The 27,861-nt window shown below is 38.1% G+C and overlaps 1 protein-coding gene across 5 annotated transcripts; it reads right to left on the bottom strand.

Annotated features, from left to right (window-relative positions):
• Window positions 1-1,051: 1,051 nt before the first annotated feature.
• On the bottom strand, window positions 1,052-27,861 carry Vstm2a (V-set and transmembrane domain containing 2A). 5 transcript variants are annotated; one of them, NM_001363461.1, is made up of 5 exons: window positions 27,517-27,861; window positions 25,582-25,748; window positions 24,115-24,165; window positions 22,353-22,689; window positions 1,052-3,900 (listed from the first exon to the last, which is right to left on the bottom strand). In NM_001363461.1, the coding sequence occupies exons 1-5, from the start codon at window positions 27,593-27,595 to the stop codon at window positions 3,854-3,856; spliced, it is 681 nt and encodes a 226-aa protein (NP_001350390.1). In that variant the 5' UTR covers window positions 27,596-27,861; the 3' UTR covers window positions 1,052-3,853. The 5 variants fall into 5 exon arrangements, 3 of the variants coding, with proteins under 3 accessions (NP_001350390.1, NP_666079.2, NP_001277468.1); NM_145967.3 differs by having other exon boundaries at window positions 1,052-3,762; NM_001290539.2 differs by having other exon boundaries at window positions 1,052-3,640.

Below are 27,861 nucleotides of genomic sequence, written 5' to 3'. Positions count from 1 at the left end.
AATTTTACATTTCCTGAATGGCAGGCAAAGAGTTTCCTTTGCTAATGAACAATTCTAAAATAAATTCTTTCGGTATAAATACTTGAAACTTAGTGAACTCAAGATGTTTTAGCTTCATAGTCTTACTTCTAAGATACAATCATCAGTATATGTATTACCCCAAGAAATACTGTATTTATCTTGTGTGAATATTCTTTATACAAATTAACAGTACATTCTATATTTTGCTTTCTAAGTAGGATTAATACAGGAATAATATCTGTGTGCTTTTTGCAAAAAACTAAACTAGCATATTTTATTTTAATTTTTAATGAATCAGTTTTACCATGTAGACAGGTTGAACTTGGATTAGCTAGTTTCCTGTTCTAATCTCCTGAGTACTGTGATTACAGGGATGTGTCACCATGCCTTTTTAAAAATTAGCATCTGTTATAAAAGTCAACAAATATTACCCTATCTATCATTCCATCCCATGTATAATAAATTTAAAAAAATTTTTAGGCCTAAAAATATATGTTTTATTTGCCAAATGTGGGTGTGTATATACTAATATAGTTATTTGAACACATCTTGCTTCTGAGAACTTTTAAGTTAAATAACTTAAAACAAATTGTAATAAGGACTTCTTCGGTTCTCAAAATCATGTATATATTTCTTTATCAGGGAGAACACCATGATTAAATTACTTCTCATAATTAATGCATGCTGAGGATCATCTCTATCGACTGAATATCGGAATATCCATGTATAGCGAGCTCTTGCCCTAGCATCTGTAGATAGATGGCTGTATAAGCCAGTCATTGGCTATCAAATTGTGTGGATACTCAAGTCTCTTAGATAAAATGGAATAATATTATGATATACACAGCCTCCTATACTTTAAATTATCTCCAGGGATTTAATATAGCACAAATACCACATGGATTGTTGCTACAATGTGCTTTTTAAGGACATGGAGGGCTAACTGCAAACAGAGCCGGTTACTAGACTCCATTAAGCCTACTTACTAACACAGATTACAGCTTCTATTTTCAAGAATTACATCATCTTACTTTGTTCAGGAGTATTTTTATTTGCTTTCTTTGCTTTTTAGGCTGTCTATAAGTCTTTAAGAAACAAAGTAAGCAATTTCAGCTTTCTATAAGTCTCTCTTATAAAAAAAATACTGTATAAACTTGAAAACAAGGTTGAGAAAGCCAGATACTTCTCCTTTGCATTTCTATCCACTTCCATTGTCATGGTTACATAAAAAGTTATATTCCCAAAGGAATATAATGGAGTATCCAAGCATATTGATCTGCTGTATTTTCTGCTCTAATATTTAAAGTTCCATACTCTTTTGGAGTTTGGAGCAAACAGGTGGTTTGCGGTATTCTTTTTACAAAGTGGAGGGTGGGGTGGACTTTGGTCACACAGTGATAAACAGGTCTTTATTATTTTGGACACTGATACAATGAATCTAATGAGCATTCTTCCAAAACTAGCATATACCCTTTTATTACAAGCATGGTGAACATTACTGATACGGGTACACATTTGGCTTGCTGTAAAATTAGCTGAATTCATTACCTAGACATTGAGTAAAAGTATAATACATGATTTTCCCCCCCAGTTTGATGTTAAATCAGTATTCTAATATATACTGCAATGTATGGGATTCTTAAAGCTCAAAGAAACCGAATGAGTAATATTTCTCTACCATCATTTTATACAACTTTCAGATATTTAACTTAGAAAGAAAATACATTTGTATGTTAATAAAGTATCATAATTAAACCTTTATTTTCTTCATTAGAATGAAATAATGAATCAAATGAAAGAAGGAAAATGGCAAGGAAAGATTTACCATAAAACAATATTTGTTAAAGGAGAATGTCAAGCATATTATGAAAATATTCACATTGCTTATAAGTGCATGTCAGAGGCCAGTCCTTTACCATAAAAAAACAAATGTATTCCTTGCCTTCAAGCTACAATTTATGGCCTTACATTAGGAATGAACCATTCCTACATATATGGTTTCTGGTTTTATAATGAAAATAAAATAATCTCTCTGGAAGACCATCTGGATGCATTCTTTCTTAAGCCACAACCATTCCATACTGTAAGAGGGAATGTATTGATTGTTCTATCTTTCTTTGCCAGAGAAAGATGTAATTAGAACAGGTCTAAACAAAATATCATAAGGTCAAAAAATAATGATGAACTATTTAAAATTATAATTATTGAGTGAAGATTAAACATCTATTTTCTTCAGTATGGGCTTTGCAGTCATTTGCATATTGTATTCAGCCAACAATCACATTTTAATTTTTAATTAGTAGACATTAAAATATAATTAGCAGCAACTAACAGAAAGACAAAGCTACAAAAAAGTCTTGAAGAACAAAAAAAGCAACATTATTTAGTCAGAGTGTGAAGTGCTCTTCCAGGATCTTGGGAAGTCAAAATGTCTTCTTAGTTTTCCCACTTGGTGTCTTTCTTTCTCTGAGATAGAATATTGGTAACATGAGGAACTCTGTCAAAAACCAGGTGTGCATTCTTCAGACTCAACTCAAGATCCCCAAACCTTAATAAATACATGTTTAAAAGAACACAGCAAATTCCAACATAGCATACACACAACAAAATTAATTCATTTATCAGAGACATACACAATTTTAAATTTTTCCAGAAGGAAGTAGAGGACAACAGAGACAAACTGTAGCGGTCAAACTAGTGGAACAGAGAAATATACTACAAAATTCACAAAATACATGAGGTACAAATGAAAAATAATTCTTTAGGAAAAGAAGTTGGTGGCCTAATATATGCTCATGAATATATTTGTATATAGAATGAAGAAAGTCAGCTTGCATGAGCATCATAGCCTATCTACCTTGAAGTCATATCACACATACTATAAGCAATTTACAGAATTTGCCAGGTTTGCCTATACAGAAATTGCCAAATGAATTAAAATACATTGATATATACCACACTCAATGTATATGAATATAAACCTTCCAGGATTGACAAGGATTGGCCATAATTGGCACTTGCTACCATTGAACGAAAACGGCAATCAAGGAAAAAAGGGAAACTCCAAGATAAATTCCAGGGGGCAAAAAGGAAGTAAAAAAAAACTTTCTTTGATTATTCCATATGTAAAATAAAGTTGTCTGATGTTGATTTGCCATGGTCAGCATTTAGCTATTTGTTTTGTTCCTCAGCTGGGGTGCTGTATGAGACAGTTTGTGGTTCTTAGGTTTTCCATCTTTGTTTGCTTCTTGAAGATTAGGTGTCCCTCGTTAGGAAATTGGTGGAATCCATGGAAATATTTAGTATACTGATGTCATTCAGGCCAACTCCTGAGCAGTCAGTGAAATGCAGGTTTTATTTGTTGAAATAAAAGGAAAAAAATTGGTCTTGTAATTGGAAAATGTCCTATCTCTTCCCATTAATTCTCTTGAAATAAAAGATCAGCAACTTCCCAAAGAAAATATTATCAATAAAGCGTGTGACAGTGTCTTCACTTATGCTTCCGGAAGCTGATGCTCCTTGTGTAGATAACTAGAGTACAGGGGTGCAGAATGGTGCTTGGAGTATAGGGTCAACTTTGCTGTCCGCTCCGTAGATTTTACAGGCGATTTGCTCTTTGCTTTAAGAAGAGAAAGTGATATTGGAAAAAAGTCAGCACTTTAGATTAAAGCAAAGCACCCTTCACAAAGCCACAAACAAGAAGCAGGACAGAAAGTCCATGGCTTGTAGCTATCCTCGCACCTGCGGAAGAAGTTATAAGATATTCGCTCATCTTGAAGATTTCCAATGCTCCTTATTAGGCTGTTTTAAACATATACATATATATATTTAATTAGCTCGCCAGCTTGGCTCTGGTGCTCATGAATGTCTTGGCATGCACTGCAAACAACAACACATACAAAACATTTCAGTCCCAAGAAGCTGGTGGTGTCTGTTTTCAAACAATGCCATCCCGCGGCTGGGAACTCTGAGAACGAACGAATCCAAACACTTTTCCCTTGAGAAATTGTGTGAGTATCACTTCCTATGGTCATTTGGTTATTCCTACCCTTGTCCCCGAGACAAGGTATTTCAGTAGTGTGTTAGTGTGAAAGTGCAGGAGAAATCCAAAGCTTAAGAGCTCTGTGCTGATCAATGCCGAGGACTGTGGTGGAGGATACAGCCTCTTGGTAACAACTTAGGGTATGACCATTCTCAATCTTTATTCCTCAAGTCTAGGGAAGAGCTAGTGATGTCAGTAATGAACAAGCTCTGAAACTAGTTAGTTACAGTAGGGAGGGCATTAAATTGTGTTGTCACAATCCTTCATTACCCAGTCAACTTAATGACATATGAGTAACTATTAGAGTGATGAGGGGCAAAAAAACCATGCTTCCTTCTTTGTTTGTTTAGTTGGGGAATGGTTATAAGGAATTGGAAAAGGGTGAGAATTAAAAATTTTCAACATTTCAGCGAAAACACATCGGTTCTTTAATTGTAATGACAGAAACTGATTCATTCAGAGAGCTGCTGCTGAGTAAATGTGGAGGTTTGGAATGTGGGTCTTTAAAGACCCACATTTTGGAACTTTTGCCAGGTTTCTCTGATGCTGACTCTAATTTGCTTTCTAGGCAGTAGCCTGTGTATGGTACCTGGCTATTCGCCTAAGGACTGGAGGCTCTGTAAGTGCTCTGTATTCAACTTGTGTGGAAAAAGTTCAGAGACCCAAAAGTTACCCTCATTCCCCATGTAGCTCTAAGTACAGAGATCATGCAAAAAAAAAAAAACAAAACAAAAAACAAAAAAAAAACCAAAAAAAAAACAAAAACAAAAACAAAACAAAACAAAAAAACAAAAAAAGAAAATCAACAACAACAACAACAACAAAAACCCGTGTATTCTAACCCACTGTTTGCAACTAAGTGTGTATTCATTTTAGATTTTGAAGAAAGATATTTGACATAAAGAAAATGACAAATTATGAACAGTTCTCTTAATAGCTGATTGAAATTGATTGGACACAAGTGTTATTCAACCAAGAGAAATTTTTAAAAGGATGAAAGTAGAACATCTTGAAAAAAGAATTCACTCTGGGTGTTATTTTGTGAAATAGCAGTTCCTTTCCCAGGGTGAGTGCTAGATGTTGGCTTCTAACTGAAATTACAGTTTCTGATGCTCATTTCTTAGATCTGCTCTTTCCACAGCATGCCTGGTCCATCATCCCTCTAACACATTAATAAAAGAACAGCTGCTTCATTTACACTTGGCATTTCCTATCATATGTCTAGCATGTGCAAGTTAAAGCATAATTTACATGAATGTTTTAATGGAAAATAGATAAGCCAGTTGTCCATGGTTGAAAATATCTGAAGGCCACTGGAAGTCTGAATTGCCTTCGGATGCACAATCCACCATTGGAATACAGAACTTTCTTTTTTCCCAGGTTGGAATCTTTCATCCACTTTAAATGCATGTGCTCACTAGCACACTAGATGAGCTTAATTCTCTTGTACAATCCTAAGATTTTGTTCTATGTGGAAATTCTACACCCCGTTTCATCACATCACGAAGTGGTTTTCACTTCTTTTTGTGTCTTATGCAGAGATGGACTCCTCAATGAAATTTGAGGCTCTAAACTGCTGAAATCTGTCTTATGTGATTGTAACAAGTTACCAACATCACTGTTTTTATTAATATTCATACTGTTTCAAAACACAATATTGTCAGCCAGCATACTCTTGTTTGTTACATAGAAATATTAAAAGTACTGTTTTCTTTTTTTTTTTGGTTTGGTTGTTTTTGTTTTTTTAATTTTTTGTTTAGTTTTGTCAAGAAAGAAAGAGCAACCCCTCTGGTACTCTTCACATTTTCCCATACAGAAACATTTCACTTTTGTGGGACAATAAGCCAAGCTAAAGTCACAGGCTCCGAGTTCCAACTTCTATTGTTCGCTTCTGAGATTTCAAATGAGGCATTTACTTATTATATGTCTTATAAAATTACCCTATCTACACATATATTATATTTTTTTTCTTTTTGGCCCTTTTCACACTATTAAGCCAGATCTGCCTTAGAAAAGAGTCACCTGCTTTATTTCATTTAGTGTTCTTTCCTCTATTCCTGGGTCAACCATGTAACCTATTACTTGACCTAAATTATTATACATTTAAGCAATCATTGTCTTCAGGTGACCTGTTGTACACTGTATCTTTTTTTTTTTTTCTCCACAGGATTCGACATTCTGACCTCTGAACTTTGCAAGTATGTTGATTCTGCTTCTCCTGCCTCGTCACATAGTTAATATTGTTTGCAATTAATTTTCTTTATATATTATCTCACTGACCATACCAGTGATCCATTAAAAACAAAGAAGTGAATTTGTTTAAGCATTTGTTAAATATGCTCTGTATATATATATGCCCTTAGAGGTTTTAAACTTTCATCTCTAATATAAAATGTTCTGTGAAGAGGAAAGACATTATTTAGGAAACTGTTGGAAGAAAATGTGCAGGTAGCAAGTCTGGGCTAGGAGAGGCCAGATCTGACAAAGAGCTTTCTTCCAGTTTCAGAAGTTATGCCCCTTAGAATGTAGCTAGCCAATAATGGCACCTGCCCCACACTCTACTGTCCTTAATCATGTTCCTATGGCACTTTCGGGTATTATCCCCATGTCTGTGAAAGCTGGTGGAGATATTTTCTCTGTTGTAAATAGAAAAAGAGATGTCCAAGATGTCTTAAAAGTCTGTGAAATGCGGAGGCTTAGGTTCCATTTCTTTGAGGTATCATGGTTTTTGCATTGTCTCCAAAGATGCAATTCTCTGAGGTGTGAGAAATAAGTCTTACCAAGGAGCAATGAAGAATAGTCTTAGCAATTCCTTTATCATCATCATCATCATTATCACCACCATCATCATTATTGTTGTATAATAGACTAGGTCCCTTGCTTATTTTTGAATAAATTAAAAAATGACCCAAGCTCAACAGTCAAGACTTGGCAACTTCCTCAATTGAGCCAGCAATGGTATGTGTTACATAGCCTTCTGATATCTAATGTTCCAACAGCTATGCTTTGTCCCAGGTCATCAACAGAGATCACATTCTAAAGGGGCTCATACTCCATCTTCTCCTTAGTTGTTGAGTCTGTGCCAGCAGGTAAATTGTTTCTTTCCTCTTACCCCATGCCACTCTCCTCTGCCAGATGGAAGAATTTAGCTTCCTTGCCCCACACCATACTTTCCATTAGCATTCATTTGAACTGCACAAGTTACGCTTATGATCTACAAAATAGGTAAGATGTATGGAGGAGCTAGTATGCATCAAGACAGTAAACATTTATAGACAGAGTCTTATTCCTCAGAGCAAAACCAGATGCTTAATGCTCAGATTAAGAACACAATTCTCAGTGACATTAAGTCACTCAGTCTGAGATACACAGAAAACAGAGTAGGGCAAAGTCACATACAAGAAGCCTGAGTAGACTCAGCTAAGAGCCCTGCCAAGCTCCTGTCTGAGCTCTGGGGCAGTGACAGTGCTTCAAGAGCCTCAACTTTGTTAGGGCATCATTGGAAGAGTATGCTCGAGAGATAAACCTATTTCACATTTTTTTTTCCTATGACTTGATACATGTTGGATATGGATTCATCCCCATGTCCAAGTGAATTTTAGCTATGACTTTATAATGTTTTGGATAGCACATGGCACAGTGTTTTTAACTTTTCAGAAAATAAACTTTTAGAGTTTAAAGTTTCTTCAAGGTTTCTTAAGTGTTTAAGTGAGATGTGGGTTCACCATTATTTGGACATGGCTTGGCTAAGAATTTCTTTTTCCAAGGTTTTGACCCAAGACAAAAAAAGACAAGGTAGGTTTTGAATGTGCCATCATTAATTAGCTATGGTATGAAAGGAATAACAAAGCTCATGGTTTGGAAGTGTTATCACCAGGAGCAAATATCAAATGACTAAGTAAGAAGTGAAAAGAAGTACTTCAGACTTTAACTCATGCAAAGCTCATTTAAATATCTACTCTCTTTTGACTTAGAATATTTTTTATGCATTATTTTCCTATGCACATGCAACTTTTACTTGGTGTAGTAACAAGACTCACTACATATGCTTCCTGAGAACCTCCTCTTCTTCTCCCTGACCATCTACTATCATAAACAGGAACAAGAAAAAAAGGAGAGGATATTCTCTGCCTATATGGCTCCACTAGTCCAAAAATAGAATATTTATTTTGCAAGAATGAATGTCAGAGGTACTCATCAAATGAACTGAATTCCTCCAAGATAAACACAGCAGTAGTTTGATATTTTGTCGTCTGAGAAGTCTGTGTCTCTGTTCTTATAGCTCCAGAAAAGACCTGTCCTTACGGTCCATCGGGTCTGCTGGATCATATGGTCCAAGTGGTAGAGCAGCCTGCACAGCAGCCTGGACCTGTTGAAGGGTCTGCTCCTGTTCCAGACCCCACACAAAGCTTTTCTTTATTACAGATGTCAGCTTTAAGAAGTGAAAATGACTGTGGGAACAAATTGAGCTAAATTTGAAGACACTTTTATTCCAAATAGCTTGTAATAAATCACTACTAAGGGGAAAGATCAGATAATACTATGATATTATCCTAGAATATTTTTAAGAACGATAACTTTTTATTAAAAATCCTAAGGGTCCAGTGACAATTTCTTTGAGAAATTTAGCTTTTATGAAGAAGTGAGTATCATTTTGACTTAATACTTAAATTACTGACTTTGCTGTGTGCTGGCTTGTTGGCAACTTAATCTTTTCTTGCTTTCCTTTGGATGGTAAATCACAGCCTTTTCTTATTAGAGAGCTTTCTACTGAGGATCAAAGAGAAAGTTTAATTGTCTTTCTATTCCAGGTCTAAATGACAAGATGAATCAGTGCCTTGTGGGCCCATTTGAGAGACCTTGGCTCAATACGAGGTGGAAAGTGATTGAGGAATATGCCCAGTGTCAACCTCAACCTCTGGTCTCTCTCTCTACATATATATATATATATATATATACATATATATATATATATATATATATATATATATATATATATATATGCATATGCATTCATGCACACGACACATACAGGGCAAAAAATGAATACATTTATAAACATTATAAAAGATGTAATTTTATAATGATCTTAGTTGGAAGAAATCAACATTCCTCTTACAGATCCAGTCTTCCTTAGACAGTAGATACCTAAACTTTGAAGTGAATGATTTTAGGCAAAGAGGAAGCCTGGAACATTCTGTATTGATTGGGGTATTATCCAAATGCCTTGCCATTTAGACCTAAGTTTTCTCTGTCTCTGGATTATAAGAGTCCTTCATATATTTGGGGAATGAAGAAGACAATGGGAGAAAAATAGCACTGGAATGTGATGACAGGAGCTTTGCACATGGTCCACTTACCTAAGAGCAGCATGAAGACTGATCATGTGTTAAGAAGGCAATAAAAGTGCACCATGGCTAGAATTGTTGAATGCTAAATGTAGCAGCCACAGAAATGTGTTTTAATGATACCTGCATTGATGAAGAAGAAGTCAGCAAAAATATTTAGGTAATTACTCACTAACTGATAGACTAAAGAACTTCTCATTCATTTCCTGTTTTTGTACAGACCTCAATCCTCAAGGCTGTCAAGGGAAATTCCTTATCAAATAAGTAAAATATCTCATGTTAAAAAAAAAAAGACAGTGGAGGAATTCAGAATGAAAGAGTGAAAGGAAGAAGAGCAGCAGCTGTCAAGACATAACTTCAAATTTCACAAGTCTTCTTAAAGAAATTAAAATGATGTCATCATGATTTGTAAAATAATAATTTCACAGAACTTACAATTTAGCTTTTGCTGTTCAGCACATTTTTGTCTTTGAGGTGGCAACTACTGGAGCACTGAATGCCAACAAAACAAAGAAACTCTTAGTGCTATGGCTTTAACAATACCATCCTTCAATATAAAGCAAAGGGGTAAGATTCTGTGTATGCTTTTATTAACTTAGTGCTATGGTTTTTATCCACCCCTACCCCCTTTTTTTCTATAAATCTAGCTGGTTTAATTTTTTCTGTAAGATATTTATATAAGAGAGATTATCTTTTGGCTATCAGCATTAAATAATTAGAGATCCTAGTATGAATAATTTAAAAAATGTCTCTTTATCAAGACATGCAAATAGTCCAGATACATATGTAGCAGAGGATGGCCTTATCTGGCATCAATACGAGGAAGAAGCCCTTAGTCTTCTTGAGGCTCAATGACGTAGCATAGGGAGATGCTAGATTGGTGAGGCAGGAGGGTGTAAGTGGGTGGAGGAGCACCCTCATAGAGGCAAAGGATAGAAGGAAGAGAGGGGATAGGATGGGGTTTTTGACAGGGTCACTGAGAAGGGGGTATCATTTTAAATGTAAATGAATAAATAATTAATAAAAAAGACTTGTAAATCAAAGGATCAACAAAACTTGGTATCAGAGAATGTTCCTCTAACCTTCTAGATACAACTCATTAGTAAGTACCACTTGAAATATCAGTACGGCTTTTATCATTAAACCTGTAATGAGGAGTGGTCCCAGTGCTATTTTTCAGTTTTTTCTGGCCATTATTATATAACTGACCAGAAGCTATTTTCTTAAATAGTAGCCAATTTATATAAAAACTTATTAATCTTTTTTAACAATGATGTATCCTGGTTGTTTTAACTTAGATAAATTAAAACATAAATCTTCAAATCCTAAACATTTTTTTACCCTAATTATATTAGCTAAACTGTGAGGCCCTAAATTAACATTAAAAACACCAAGATATAATTCATAGCTCTAAATCTTCTATAATATTTTAGATGGTTTGAAATAGAGTTTTCAAATTCTGTCCATTTTTTTTCTTTACTACATTTAGAAGTTGTAATTCTATTGATTGCTCCTTTAATGCAGCATCTTTCCACATTAAGGCTAGAAATAGGAAAGTTGCCTTCAAACCACATGAGCTTGTTTGATCATAAAAGTTATAAATGAAATATTTTACAATTGGCTACAAATGATGCCTTTGCTTATTTGTTCATATGATATCTCAGTGACACAAGAAATGAACTGATGTTGCCATAGATTCTGTCAGAGCTTTATCTATACATTCACACAGCAAAACTTTAGAGTACCTGACTGAATTATTTAATGTCCACTAAAATGTTTATGACTTGGAAGATAAATTGCTTTAATTTCACCTTCTAACTTTATCTTCCCCAAAGTTCTATAATTGGCTGCTCAATGAAACCAGGACTTGGAAATTCTGGCTTCACAGTTTGCTTTGGGTCAAACACGGAGACTTTGAAATAGTCAGATCAAATACTAATGCCTCTTGTTTATAAATCTTCCTGTGTATGGATTCATTTGACGTTCCCAGTGCTGGCACATCACCCATCTTCTTAGTATTTCTTTGAATTGTAAGGCTGAGCCACTTCATCGAGAGGGTAACAGATTGACTATTTTATTTATGGCTATTATGAGTGCTCGACTTACAAATTCATCAACTTACAAATTCATTCATCTTTCTGCTTAGAAACAATGATTTGATAGACAAATTTTGTATTCAGTGTCAAGAAAGTATGGTGTTGCATATGTGTATGTGCATAAAATATTCCTAATTCTATATCCTACATGAAATTCTCAGTATAATACTTTCATAACAGTTCTTCACTATAAACATGTGACATACATAACATGCATCTATTTTAATTTTGTCATGAGCTTGATGTCACATAGCTGTACTGCTTTAATTCTCTTATGGCACTTTCATGAGATGCCTAGTTTTGTTTTTCCACCAGGCACAGTTTAATCATTAAATTGTTTTACTTTTAATTATAGCAAAGAAGCAAGTTATTGTACTGACAGTATAAATATGAGCATGAAATATTAACATCTTTACTGTTTAATGTACATTTTCATGTATCATTTTTATTAGTTTTCTATAAACATAGTGATGCTTTGTAAAATGTGGTAGATAGGAAGGGGGCTCTGTAGTGGACCCATGCTGAGGCACTCCTTCCCTCCCCCGAGGCAACAGCCACAAGACAGGTCTAGTATGAAATGAAGTTTATAAGAGAAAGAGAGGGGGCAGAGAAAGAGAGTGAGAGGGGGGAAGAAGGAAGGGAGGGAGAGAGAGAGAAAGAAAGAGAGAGAGAAGGAGGAGGAGGAGGAGGAAGAGCAGGAGGAGGAGGAGGAAGAGGAAGAGGAAGAGGAAGAGGAGGAGAAAAGAGGCTGGTCATGAACACTTGGAGAAAGAAGTGGTGGAGGGAGAGAGAGAGGCCAGAGGAGGAGGTCAGAGAGAGGCCAAACAATCCATTTATAGCAAGCTAGGTTCCTACTTGGCTATTGCCAGTTAACTGTTGGGTGGAGCCTAGAAGAAATACTAACACATAGATCAGATTGGTTTAAAGTTTTACATATGTATGGTTTCATTTAAGGGCTTTGTAACCTGTACTTTCACATGTTATATTATATACTGAATCTTCCTACTGTCATTAAATTTTCTGTAAAGTTTAGTTTTAGAAGCTTCATAATATTTAATGTATAGTTTAATACATTCATCAGTTGGCTTCTCTGGTTTCAGTCACTGTGCATTTTTTGTTATAAGAAAATTTGTCATGAGTATGAATGATCAGAAGTTGGCATCTGATTCACTACTGATCCAGAACTTTATTCCCACAAATACAATTTCAGAGAACACAAATATAAAGCTCAACATTTGACCTTCCTTGTCAAATCAAATTGTTCTTAGGAAGAATTGTTCTGTCCCAGTGCAGAGTGGTAGAACATTGAATTCACTGGGACCTTGATAATCTCATGACCGTAGGCAGCACTTCCTACAATCATGTCTGTCCAATTTTAGAAAAATTACTTAGGATTTTAACTTCATTAAACATATGGATAACTGCAAAGAGTCTGACAATTGCAGTACTGAGTCTAGCCATCTAAATGCACAGTGTTTATTTGGCTTTAAATTATCTCCGTAAGTTGCTCCATTTACGTAAGGAGTCTCCATTATGTTTTGACTTTTTCCTCCCTAGGTATTGTACTTAGATACAGGATTGAATTGAGTTTGTACATTAGTTTAGTTTTATTCTTATCACATGATTTCCCCCGCTCAGTAGCTCACATAATCACAGCGCATTTTACTATTGATATGCTTAACTCAATTTCTAAGAGTTATACAAAAATATAACCGGCATTGTTTCAAGATTCCATTAAATTTAATTAAACATTTAAATTCCTTACAGTAAATGTCATTTTCACCTGCTAACTATTTCAGAGCCTCAGATTTCTGATTTGACCTTTCTATTTTTGATTTTATTTTCATTTGGAAATAGAAACTAACTTACTTCTTTTAATTTCTCCTATACTTTTGTTTCTAACTTTCATCATTTCATAAGATTTCAGAATTTTCCCATCTTTGTTCACTCTACTCTCATTTGTGTTCCTTTGATTTCTTTATTTTATTTTATTTTATTTTATTTTATTTTATTCTTTAATCTTTTTTTACAGTCCAATCTTTATCTCCCTCCAGGTCTGCCCTCTGAGTGTTCCACATCCCATACCTCCCCCCACTCCCTGTCTCCAAAAGGATGTTCCCACTCTCCTACTCCACCCTACCAAACCTCTCCACTCCCTGGGTCTCAAATCTCTTGAGGGTTAAAAGACGGCCATTTGACACAGGCTTTGGGGGAGGAGGAAGAGGGTGGGAAGTAATGATCTCACCTACATGCTAGGTTTGGTAGTTAGATTGTAAAATCTATTATTTTATTCAAAGTTGAGAAATGACCTAGGACATGAACATAGTCATATCAATTTTTATGATAAAAGCATTTCCAAAGTTCAGAGTGATTCTGAGGGAAGGTCACCCACAATAAAAGGCTGGAAGACAGTCGAGGAATCCGTCTGTATCCATCTGGAATTCCAAACTAGACTTTCATCATCTTTCATTATTGGCTTTACCTACTTAATCTTTTCTTTACTGTTAAGGGTTTTGAAACTAGTTTCATTTCTGTATATTTCAGCTGTATCTCTAATCATTTAAGTTTTTTTCAAAGACTTTGTTGAAACCTTGAATCTAATTTAGATGAGAGAAAGTCTGTATATGTACAGCTTTCAAAGTCTTGCTGCTTATTCAGATCCATTTCTTAAAATTCTCTGAATTTTTATTGCACTTTACATTAAAGATATAATTACAACTTTGAGCAAAATAGTTGCTGGCCAATATGATGTGGTTCTATAGATGGAAACCTAGCACTTAGTAATGGCACTGTGACAGAAGGAGGAAGAAAGCTGTGGAATGATAAAAGACGAACCTAGAAGACTAACTTACTCACATCTCCATGCCCCCAAAGGGAAATATCTGTCTCATACAACAGGTGGACCTAGCCATTTACAGCCTTCCTCCTAAGCGACAGTTTTCTCTTTCTCTGTCTCACTTATCTATGGTTAACTGCACTCCAAAAATTGTATTTGTCTTATGTGTCTGGAGAGATTGCTCAGTGGTTAAAACCATTGGTTGCCCTTTCCAGGGTTTGATTTCCAGCATCCACACAGCAGCTCACAAACATCTGAAACTCCAGGCCTAGGGAATTCAGTACCCCTGTAAGGCCTCTGCAGGCACTGCATTCATGTGTTATATTAGACATACATGGAGTCAAAATACCCATATACACAAAATAAAAATAAATGAAAAATACTAAAAAATATTTGTCTTGATTTTTTTTATAAAGAAACCACATTGTCTTGGCTTTTTAAATAGCTCTTCTAACTTTGTGATTGCTTTTGCTAATCTTTTCCTATGCCTTATTTGTAGTTTAAACTGGGTTATCAGCATGTGCACAAAAGCAGAGAACGGTATCCATAGGGTTGATGTTATCTAAAATTTCATGGGTCCTGAAATGCATGCCCTGTAGATTAGGATGAACAAGTGTACTCTCATCACTTTGTGCTGGTAATAACATGCAAGCCTGGGCAACGAGGGCAGTGCTTGCAGTGTGACTGGTTACCATTTCCTGGTAAGATGTTATTGAGTGCCAAGCCTTTAATATATAATTCTCAGAAGTCTGAGGATTTTTGCTTTAGTTTGCTGTCAGAGAATGGAGAAGTAAAACCACGGAGCTAAACATTTTTGATCATGGCTCCATTTTCTTTACTGTAGTACGCTATTCCTCTGCTGGCATCAGAGGCAGGGCATGGAGTCCAGCCCCCTGGGCTTCTCAGCCAAGACATGAACTAGGTGTGGATTATCTTCCTCTCCATGGCAGCAGTATTTCTTGGAGAAGGACTGCTGCCTTTCATTTCTCTTTCAAGATGTGTGGTCTTTTGACCCAAAGGGTAAAACATGTCTAGTAGCCTTCTAATCCTTTTGTCATCTACCCAGTAAGATGCTCATTACAGCAGCAGCTTCTTGCAGTTCCACAGCCTATCAGAAGACACACTATTTGAGACCCAGTTTAGAGTACTGACAGATTCTGCTTTGTCTAATAGGTGGCTTATGGATACAGAAAATGTGGTAATTTACACAATGGAGTACTACTCTGCTATTAAAAAGAATGAATTTATGAAATTCTTTGGCAAATGGATGGACCTGGAGGATATCATCCTGAGTGAGGTAACCCAATCACAAAAGAACTCACATAATATGTCCTCACTGATAAGTGGATATTAGCCCAGAAACTTAGAATACCCAAATTACAAGTTGTAAAACACATGAAACTCAAGAAGAACGAAGACCAAAGTGTGGTCAATTTGCCCCTTCTTATAATTGGGAACAAAACACCCATGGAAGGAATTACAGAGACAAAGTTTGGAGCTGAGACGAAAGGATAGACCATCTAGAAACTGCCTCATCCAGGGATCCATCCCATAATCAGCCTCCCAACGCAGACATCATTGCATACGCCAGCAAGATTTTGCTGACAGGACCCTGATATAGCTGTCTCTTGTGAGGCTATGCCAGTGCCTTGCAAATACAGAAGTGGATGCTCACAGCTATTGGATGGAACACAGGGCCCCCAATGGAGGAGCTAGAGAAAGTACCCAAGGAGTTAAAGGGGTCTGCAACCCTATAGGTGGAACAACAATATGAACTAACCAGTACCCCCAGAACTCATGTCTCTAGCTGCATATGTAGCAGAAGATGGCCTAGTCGGCCATCACTGGGAAGAGAGGCCCCTTGGTCTTAGAAACTTTATATGCCCCAGTACAGGGGAATACCAGGGCCAAGAAGTGGAAGTGGGTGGGTAGGGGAGTGGTTGAGTATTGGGGGACTTTTGGGATAGCATTTGAAATGTAAATAAAGAAAATACCTAATTAAAAAAACATAAAAAAAAACAAGCCTCAAGTGAACCTTCACTGTGATCTGATAAACCTACTCAGGAAGAAGATAGCTAAGCTTCAGTTAGTAAAAGTTGCTAATGGTTTTTGGAAAAGTTAACCTGTCTTGACTCCTGATTTACATAATTCCTATTTTAGCAGCTGTGGTACATTCTTTGGTCTGTGGTATCTAAATCATTGCCTCTCATCTGTTTTTCTCCTTATTCACTGATTATCCATTTACACAGCTGCCTTTTAGTTGATGGAACAACAGTGGTCAAATTAACTTATCCTAAGTATCGATATTAACATCTGAGTTGTGCAATGGCTCGGTACCTCAGTGTGGAACAGCACTTGCTTATATACCACATTACTCTTCATGAAAGGACTTCAACTCCTCAGCCCACTTTTCCAATTACTCTGCAAGGAGTTTTGTACCTAGCCACTCTTGGAGAGCTGCCATGTTTATCAGCAGCTGGGGAGCTCCAGTGAGCCCTGGGCTTCTGGCAGCTTTACCAGCAGCTGACTCTCAGCTCTAAGGATAATATCATGGTAGAAAAATAAAAATTATATTTCAGAGTTCAGAGAACCAGCATTCCCACTGAGTGACTAGAGGCTCCACATGTAGCAACAATACTAAAGATATCCTTAACCATTGCCAGCTTTCTCCACTCACAGCTGTTCATCCCTGGAGTGAAGAAAGAAAGCTTTGTAAATCCTTCTGAACACTAGAAAAATACAGTAGGCACAGAAAAGTCTCTATGAGTATTTTGAGGTGCTGGCAACCTTGCGAATAGATCTCTTATTCTTTTCTTGCTCCAAATGACTTTTGAAAACTAGTCATTCTTATAGTTTACAAACATACAGATGTCCTTTTTGTCTTCAGAGGCTATAACTGAGTAGGTGTTGGAGGGGCTGTTAGAATAGAAAAGTGATGCATGCTCTCTTGCATAGCCAGTGTGGAAGATTCACTTCAAGAATCACTGTCCATAGTTTACATCATTTGGGAGATTGTGGCATAAATATTCACTTCTTCTAGTGATGTAGAGCCGGCTTAAATTCTTACAATATCTACTATCCGTTTCCAAGGAAGAGTTACCTGTCCTAGTTGGCCTGCAGAGTGAAACATAAGGTTTACAGAGTGAAAAGAGGCATTTTTCACAACACAAGGGAGAACACTGGCTTCAGAGCAGCTATGACCAAACTGATGAAGGAGATCTCGCTGAAGAAACAATGGATTTTATTTCCTGATTAGGGAGCATTGCTTGTAAGAGATAGACTTGGGGCTGAGGTTAGATGCTGGCTGGGGAATGATGGGTGTTCAGGATGGCTTCTTTATGGTCATTGGCCCCCAAGAGGTAAGGATGCCTTTGAGTTCTTATAAAGCTTAGAATTGGAATTGTATAACTTTCCCAAAATTTATTAATCGTATGATCCCAGGCCAACTAAAACTCAAGCTGAAGGAAAACAGACTTTACTTCTCAGTATTAGAGCGCCAACAAATGTGCTCCTGTCTTATATTTTCACAAGGCTTTGAGTACCCACATTCAGAGATGTTTAAAAGGACAATTATGAACCCTAGTCTGGATCTCCTGAGGGAAATTAGAATTGTGAATGAAAACATTTTCTAAGGAAATTAGCAGTCAAAACTACAGGATAACATCAAGAAGTTATGAATGACAGAAGAATAGCATCCTAGAAGAAACTGATGTCAAGAAGAAAATAAATCAGAAAGAGACAAAGAACAGGGGACCAGCCTTCACATGCAACAGAGGTCAGAATCTCAGAAGTGGGCCATAAGGAAACCAGTGTTGCCTAGATGTAGGAAAGGATAAGTTATAAGAGAACGTGCAATAGACATCAGGGACTTGACAGGTACATCAGCAGTTCTCTTAAGAAGTGAGCAGTACCCTGAGGGACTGAGGTAGAAAGAGGAGAGAGCATGATACCACTCTTCTGGGAGGAACTGGCTTCAGGTGGTCAAATACAAAGAGAGAACAGAGTTCTCCAAGTGAGAACAGAGAGGGGATGACTTCCTTTGGGTTTTATTTGTCTATTAGTCAGGTAGGTAAGAATGATCAGTAAATGAGAAGGAAAGAGAAGAAAGAAGGCAAGCAGACTGGGTCAGTGTAGGAGAAATTTAGCCTCTGAAGGATTGCAGATGGGGAATGGAGGAAACAGGAAGCAAAAGCAAAGACAGGTTAGCTTGATCATTCAGGTTAGCTTGATCATTCAGGTTAGCTTGATTATTCAGAGATATGGGGTGGGGAGGGAGGTAAGAAGGAGCTAGAGGAAGTCTCCAACTTTATGGAAAGTTAGCTACAAGATTCCACCCTGACATTTCACATCGTGGTCTCCCTACTTTCACCCTGATTGGCTCATGCATTAAATCTGATGGCATTTTTTTCTCTCTCTAAGCTTTGTGTATCATAAAAATAAAACACAGTAGATCAAAAACATGATTGGAACCTGGGTTTGATAGGAACAAATTCTGTCTCAGGTATACAGAACTGGAGAGAGCTTTAAAGAACTGAAGATTAAAAAAATAGTAAGAAAGTTATGTCTAACTGTTTGCATTATATTTTCTTTATTATTTCAAATTTAGTTCTGGTTATAAGATAAAAATAAAATTTAAATAGTTTTAAAAGTTAAGAATTTATAACTTTGTCATTTATGAAAGATTTTATAGAGAGAAAGAAAATAATTACAAGAAAGAAAGGAACACATATAATCACTAACTTTGATGAAATTGTTGGGGAAAACACCTAGGACTAGTTGCACTATTATCTCTGGTGGGATATGGAAGGTCACAGGGTATATAGTAGGTCACAAGGCAGCTTTTCTCTCTTCCTTTTCATCTTAATTTTGCTTTAAAGCTAAATTAACTTTTAAAACAATTTGAAGATTCTATCTAAAGTTATTGTCAGCTAATGTTTCATTTGTAAAGATGCAGGAATTACTTGGCAGGAAAATTGTATGAATTTATAGTTAAGCATGTGAATCTAAATAGACAAGCCAAAGAGTGTAATAAAAACAAAGAGCCAAAGAAACTAGTTTATTGTGGCACAGGTTAATATGATGATGCTAGAGAAAAGAAATTTCCAACCTGTGGGTCATGACCTCTCCGGTAGCTAAACTACCTTTGCATAGAGGCCACATATCATATATCCTGCATATTAGATATTTACATTATAATTCACGAGAGTAGCAGAATTTAATTTATGAAGTAGCACCAGCATAAATTTATGGTTCCGTGTCATCACAACACAAGGGCCTGTATTAAAGGATTACAGCATTAGGAAGGCTGAGAACCACTGCTATACATGATGTAAGCCTCCTTATATCTGTTGATAAACCATAAAAGGCTAGTATAGACATTTGTCACTCACAGAAAGATTTTCATTTTTAGGTCTTCACCATAAAAAAAAAAAACTGCACACTCTATGGAATCTATGGATATCCTTTTTAATTTTTAAAAATTTTCAATTATTTTAATTTACTTTACTTTATTTTATTTTATTTTATTTTATTTATTTTATTTTTTTTCCAAATGGGAAACTAAACAAATCCTGTAGAGGGAGTAAGTGCGCCTTTCACTGTTGTGTTCCTCTGTTTGTCACGCCTTGCATACATGGAAGGTAAATGAGTAAATAAAGGAGGTGCTGTAATAAGGTGCACTTGAGTCTTTTGTGAAAGTTGTGAAGCAAAATTATTAACTGGGACAGGAGTGTCACATGTACAATGTCTATGTAATGTGTAAATATCCATCTCAATTACTGTATTGTATGAGACGATCGTGCAGGCATGAAACTTCGACAACACATTAGAGTGGCTGGAAAGCCTTGGCTTCTGAACAAGAGGATTAGAAGCTGTGGATAAAAGCGCATGGGAGATTTTTCCCGTATCCACTGGTAGAAGAAGGAATACTGAACATTTTGAGAAAATTTAGGTTCCTCTTTGCTACAGCCAGGAAGGGAGTGACACAAAGCTTTTACTGGATAGAGGCTTCCAGGAGAGACACACTTCTCCCCTTTAACCTTTAGGAAAACAATTTTGCGTTAAGGACAGGGCTGATGGGAAGATGCAAAATGGGCAGTAATTTTACTTGAAAATTGTTTGAAGATATTCAGTTCATAATTTAGTTCCAATCACAGCTCCAAGAGAGATAGCAAAATAAAGTACATATTTTTAGAGTACATTATTTTATATCATAAAGTGGATAGGATATTTTAGAAAGAGAACACTTCATTCTTTTTAGTTTCTCACATGTAATATTTGCTCCTTTTGACTTTATCACACAGATTTATGGTGTCTAGCTTGGAATATTCTATATATGCTAATAACTTCTCTTTGGGGTTTAGAATTCTCATTAATTTTATTGTAAATTGACTGCCAAGGACTGCTGTAATTCTACAGGTAGAGTTTAGCCTCTTGGGGTTATAATATAAAAGAAGATGAAAAGATCACAGTTTCATCATTGGAAAATAATAGTTAAGAAATCTAATTGAGATAGCCATTTGTATACTCTCACAATGAAACCATTAGTAGCTCTACAGGCTTTGTTTTTGAATTTGCAAAACAAAAGAGATCATAAGAAAAATTAAACAAAGCCAGAAAAACTGGTTTCCAGAAAGGCTCAGCCATCACTCAGCAGATGGCTATGTTAATGTGATTAAAACATAACAGGGGTCTCATCAGCATCTAAAGCAAAGAGAATGCACAGGACCCCATCTGAGCTTCCTGATGAATCTACATCATGTCTATTCAAACAAGAAGCATAAAGAGGAGATGCATGTTGGCATACGTAATTTTATTAGTTTTTATTGATTGATTGATTTTTTTTTCTAGGATGCTGGAGGCTGAATCCAGGGCTTTACACAAATTAATAAAGTGATGTATAACTGAGCTATACCCTAGACCTGGCACTTATATTTCTTAACCATATTAACAAGCTAGAATTTAGAAGTGTGCATTGGCTATTGCTAATGACCTTCAGGTAGGCCCGGGCTTGTGCTGCTATAGCTCCCTATAGCTGGCTTCAGTCACCCTGCACTTCTGTAAGGACTCATGGCATAAACCCCACTTGGCTATCTCAAGCTTTCCGTGGATAGTATTATCTTGGACTTCACTACCAGAAAAATTGCAAGTGGAAAGAAAGAAGCAATAACTCATCACAACAAGTGATTCCATGTATATCAGGTATGATGCTCCCCTTATCCTGTGTTAGGCAAAGCGTTTGAGAAAATAGGACAGCTGGGGGTCTTGTACAAGCCTGCTCAACACAGCCAGCCTTTATCCCACATCAAGGTTAGAAGTAGAGTGAGTTTCCATTGGTGGAACAATTGCATAAGTTAATGCTGTTCAGAATTACTTTAACTTGCACAGCTGACTCGAGAGATGTGTGACTAAGTTTCCAAATTGGCATCCAAGGCACATTTGTAGGAGCTGCCTTATCTCTGCACTGTTTCCTTGCCCACCCCCCCCCCTACTTCCTGCCATTATCACCATCAATTTCATCTCAGGCAGCTGAAGTTTCTCCTTCAAAATCAAAAGCCCTTGGAGAATAGCTCTGCTTAAAGCCAGAGGTCACTAAATATATGGATGATTATGGTGAGTCTTTTTCATTTCCATTTTGATTAAGTGAAAGCCTCTTAATTTGGGTCATTATTGATACATAAATCTGTAGAGAAAATGAACATGCATTTATAATGGAGCCAACATTACATGATTTATTGTTCTTATAGTGTGTAAATACAGAAAGAAGGGGGAGAACAAAAGGGTGCAGCTCTCAGATCCCTGGATATGAAACAGTGCCAGGGATTAATGGAGCAAACTCATCCTGAACGTCCAGCCTCCTGCTCTGAATGGCTCATGTCTCCTTATTTCAATCGAACTCAGTCTCCTATTTGAAAAGCCATTTAATAATAATCTCTCTATGCTACTGAACCGAGCTTTGGGTAGCAGGGTTGTGAGTGATAAAATGAAAGGCTCAAAATGCGTTTTCATACCTGATTGTGGACTTTGCTTGGGGATTTTGGCTACCGCTTGAGGGCTGGAGGTGGAGTGCATTCGTTGGTTGGCAGAGTTGTGGACGCTGCTGGGAACCACCGATGATGCGTTCTTTCGAGGCTTCGTGTCTTGCAGCCACATAGGTGAGGCTTCAAAGGCCTGCATCCTCCGAGCATGGCTGTTGGCATTGACTTTCAGATAGGCCTGGGCCTTGTGTTCCTGAAGCTCCCCGTAGTTAGCGTCAGTCACCCTGCACTCGTATAAACCTTCATCCTTTTTTCTCACTTTGGATATCTGAAGCTTGTGGGAGATATCATTGCCTTGGACTTTCACTGTCTGAAAAATTGCAGGTGAAAAACAAAGTTTCACATCAAAGGGTTTTATTCCCACCCTTTAAATTTACTAATGTTGGGAAACTTAAGCATCTTATTGGCTTCGTAGAACAAACCTGAAGGTCATTATTTATCCTGGTCTATGAGCAAGCCTACTTGAGAGGTCATAAGTGCAATTTTAGCAGTGCCAGAGTGACTCTACTGTCCTCGTTTCCCAGACTGTCATAACAGGAGACTGATCTCTGCCTGGTTGGCTCTGCTGGATGAAACACTGCATAGATTTTTCTTCTTTACAGCTATATGACAACTCCCTCAAATATGGGGCAAGGGGTAGTGGGAGTGTTGGCTATAATAGTTTAATAAAAGAGGGTGCACTTTACTGAAAACACTACTTATAGACTTAGAGAGTAATTTTTTTTTCCAAATTGCCTACTAACAGACTACTACTGAGTCCTACTAGCAGGACTCAGGCTACAGAATAAGGCTCAGTAATATGCTCCAGTCATTATATAAACTTGTGATGCTGTTAATGGAACATTGATTTGATTTTCAAAACTGAGGTCAGCCCCACTTACTCCAATAATCTTATCCAGATTAATAATAAGATCATATGTCTAAAATGTAATATTAAATATATACTGTGTATTCTATATATACATATATGCAGTTAAATTTGATATATATTATATGTCAACCCATGACTGACAGACTCAAAGATTACATATGCCAGGTTTAAGAATATGATGGATTTTTATAAAAATAGAAATGAAGGATGATGGAGGATATTCTAGCCATGGCTATTGTAATTATTACAAATAATCCACATCTTTATATTATCAGCAGGCCAGTTTGGGCTAAAAACAGGTGTATATTTACTTTGGTTTTATATTTTTGTGATTTATTTGAATACAATATTTAGAAATACTTTACATGAATTATGAATAATATCCAAATTGAGTTACACTACTTCATTACATTTCAAAGTCCTAACGGATGGTTTCATTTTTGTTTTCTTGAGATTTTTATTTTATATTGAGAGTAGGTATAATTCTATTACTTTGAATTATTAAAATTATTAATGTTGAAGTATTGCAGGCCTTCATTGTTAGGTGAGTGTGAAAAAGATTACTAAAAAACAGTGCAATAATCCTACTTGCTAACAAAATAACACTATGGCAAATTTGTAATTATTTACATGGTTAAAACATGCAATTTTATTTATGGACTCTAAATTTGACTCATTTTTTAGGGATTTAATGAGGTATAAAGAGAGAACTGTCTCTCATTCTGATTTTGTAAAGTTACCTCTTCAAGCTCAATGAATTAAACGGTTTTACATCTAAAACCGTTTCTACTAATATCCATCTTGGATCTGCTTGGTAGTTTACTAAAGGATGTGCCCCCTGTCGCTGGTCCCTGTGACACTCACACTAATCTTGGTCCCATCGTTGTCCGGGTCTCTGTCGGGTAAGAGCTCCACCTGTAGGACAAGGGTGCAAATGCTCAACCTCGCCCGAGTTCTTCAGTCCCAGGCGCCGCGATACTGCAGCGCCCCAACTGCTAGTAGAGATCCCGTCTTCCCTTCTTGAAACGCTTCAAACCAAGCAATTTAAGAGACGGAAGAACGACCCAGGTCCCAACCGCACTCAGTCCCGAGGCCAGGCTAGGGGCTGGATTGCCTCCCTTGTCCCTCCCTGGAACAATCCCTGAATTTCCCCGTCCCCGCGCCAGATTCCCAAGCAGTTCCCGGGGTCTCCATGTCTTCCTTGGGCATCACTAAGTCCTCGGCTCTCCCCAAGAATTCCTAAGGTCTCCGTGGTCCCCTCTGTCCTAGTGACACCCTGGAGAGTTCCTGTCGTCCCCAAGCATTCCCATGGTCGCCGGTTCCCGGTCACTAAGGGTAACCGAGGTTCTGGCGGCTTCCTCTATCTTAGAGACACTCTGGAGAGTCCCTGTGGTGCCCCGCATCCCTGAAGGCTGTGCTCCCCTTGGATGGCCCGGTGCTAGCGTTAAAGCGCTGCCAGGTCTTGTGCCTCGCAGTTCAGTCTGCCTGGCCTGCGGGTTCGGAGAACCCAGGCGAGGACAAGAGTGAGGATAGAAGTTTTCCGGAAGAATTTCCATATCTCTGCTCTCGCTGCTGACCAGTCCGCAGCTCTCTTCTACAGACTTTCTCATCCTCTAGGTCTCAGGTCCGAGTCCCTTTTGCTTCGTGGGCCTCCGGGTTCCCGCTCTTACCACGACTCTTCTAGCTTCTCTTTAGATTTTCCTTCCTCCTCTTCTTCCATTCTCCCTCCTTTACTCATCTCCTGCTCTACTTTCCTCTCAAGTCCAGGGCCTCTCCTTTATTTTCTGATGTCTACCCCATTGCTACCTCCCCTCCTCTTTCTCCTCCCCCTCCCCACCTCCGCCTTCCTTCCCTCCCTCCCTCCTGCCCGCCTCTCTCACTCCTTCAGAGAGAGAGAGAGAGAGAGAGAGAGAGAGAGAGAGAGAGAGAGAGAAAGAGACAGACAGACAGACAGACAGACAGACAGACTAGAAGAGAATAGAAAGGAGAGGAGGAACATCCCTCTTGATGCTGGGAAAACAGAAGGCTGGTGGAGGGTGGGAGAATGTCCTGAGCTGTATCAGAGACACACTGCCTGTTTGGATAGCTCCATAATACCCGTTACTAAGAGCTGTTTAATTCCAGTCTAAATTGGGAAAGTCTCCCTCAGATCCTGCGACTTCCTAGGTGTTTTTCACTTACTGTCACTAGGACAAATTCAACCTTGCTCACTCTCCCAGCGCAAGGAAGCCCCATGGGCAGTGCCTTGGTCCCTGGCTAATGATTAGATAGACCTGCACAGAACTAACAAAGTGACATGCGGGGGCTCTGTGGGCTTTGAGCTATGGCTACCTGCGAGCCTGCAGCCTCCGTGCCTTGCTCCAGGTCCTCTGGCCCCCGAAGGAACCACCACTGGATCTCCAGGTACACTGAAGCAGAGCCGCTTTGGAAAGCACAGGACATCTCCACATTTTGCCCTTCGGTAGCAGTCACATTTCTCGGCAACTCGGTAAATTTTGCTGCAAGACAAAAATGCACCGTTTTGGTGTATCTACACCAGCTTTGCCAATGTCTCTTTCCTGGAGAACTCAACACAAGTTTTTGTTTGCTTGGCCTTTCTTTTTCGTGGGCCTTGAAAAAAGAAAAGAAAAACAGCAACAACAAGCCCTTAGCACACCCCTGTGGGCCTCCCCATCCCCACTGTTCTGCCTCTGCATGTCTTGCTCTTGGTGTAGTGCCTAAATCACTTTGTTGTTGATCAAGTCCAGATAATGGAAAGGTTAATGAGCTTGCCAATAGCTCTTGTTGCTAGCCAAGATGCCTAGAGTTAGAATCAAACATCTTTTGTCAGATTGCAGCATTCCCTAAAACTTACTGAGAGACCCAGGGAGGTGCAATTTAGACCATCTGTCAAAAATGATCTATGAGGAAGCCTCTAGATTCTTAAGTTTCTCAACAATCTATGACTAACTGGGATGTTTCCTGTTAGAAGTGGGTCATAAGTATATGTCAAAATGCCCATTCTTAATCTCTCAAAACAGTGGTTAGCAATTTTGTTCTGGAGCCCACAGTAGTGAAACAAGTTGCACACTATCTAAGAGGCATATGTTTCATCTCCACAAGTTAACCTTCACATTTGTTCCCTTCAAGCCATTGTAAATTGCAATATGTAAGGAGATATAAAAATCATACATCGCATGTTTAGATCAGATCAAAGATTATTTGAAAGATACCACAGAGACTCCGTCTAGCCCCTTTGCAACTAACCTTGACACTGCCAGCTTGTAAGATTAATAGATCCATGTGAAAGTCACAAAAATAAAATCCCCTCCCTCCCTAGAGGGATCCTCGAACATGGAATTTTTGTTTTTTTGTTAAGAAGGCGATTGTTCTTAGCTTATCCAAGGGGTACTTTGCAAAGACCTGATGTCTGTCTAGAAGGAGCCTTTTATTTGTGGGGGAGAGAAGAGGACAAGCACAGGCACACATATGAAAGGAGGGTGACTGAAAGGCTGGCAGGAATGATTACAGCCACTTTCTCCTCTTTTCTTAAAGATAGTGAATCTGGGTGTCTCTTTTCACTGTTTTATGAAACCCCAAATTGAGCAATAATTAAAGTGAACATTTTATGTTTTATAGAAATGGACACTATTCAAAAGGTACCGTCTGAAAAGGCTTTTCTGCTTACATTAGCTAGTGGACTGGGGCATTTCTGCTTGCAGAAGTGATGCAGTCTTCAGCAGGCAAAAACTGTGATTTGCTCATGGTGTTGAAGCAACCACCGCAGCCTGCAAAGTCCTGAACAACTGGGCCCAGCAGGCTGCTGCCTCTTATGATGCAATTCATAGCTCCTTGTGGGTCCTCTGGTAAACACATGGGGAAGAAGTCACAGGGACCAGAGAAGGGGACTACAGCTTTCTGCCTCCAGAGAGGAGCCCCTTCCAAAGAGCAGCTTTGTATTCCTGAGTGCTTGCCTTCTTCATGCACAGTGAAAATGCACACACACACACACACACACACACACACACACACACACACACACACCTGTGTATGTGCTCACTGAACTCACCCATCATTACCTGGCTTGCATCTACTAGATGTTTCTCGGAAACCTGGCTTGCTTGCAATTAATAAACTTTGGGAGAAAAAGCCCAAATGAACACTATTCATACTATCTAAACCCGCTATTGGCTTGGTTTGAGCCACTCTCCAGCTGTCTGTCCATTCTTCGAGTTGGTTCAGCACACACACGCATCACCACAAACACATCACAAGCAACCGACTTACCTTGAGAAGAAAGCCCTTGTTGTACATATAACACGGAAAAGAACATAAATCCAACAGACGCCAAAAAGATCCCCATCATGCCAAGGGAGTGGGGCACATCCGTGTAGCCCAGAGCCCCAAAACCTAAAAAGACAGATAGGCAAGCGTGTCCGCAGGCTGCTCTCAGAGCCTGGGGCGCGATACTGCACGCATGCTGCCGCTCATAGCAAAGAGTAGCTTGGACACAGGGGATTGCGACTAGTGAGGGATGGACCGAGCTGGCTGCGATCCGGAGGCTTCAAGGCACAGACCCGGGTTGCCACGCCGTGAAGTGTCTCCGCCGCCGGCTGGCTGCTTCCGCTACCT

This window comes from Mus musculus, chromosome 11 (assembly GCF_000001635.26).
Source record: "Mus musculus strain C57BL/6J chromosome 11, GRCm38.p6 C57BL/6J".
Taxonomy (NCBI): domain Eukaryota; kingdom Metazoa; phylum Chordata; class Mammalia; order Rodentia; family Muridae; genus Mus; species Mus musculus.
This window is presented reverse-complemented; position numbering and strand designations above follow the sequence as displayed.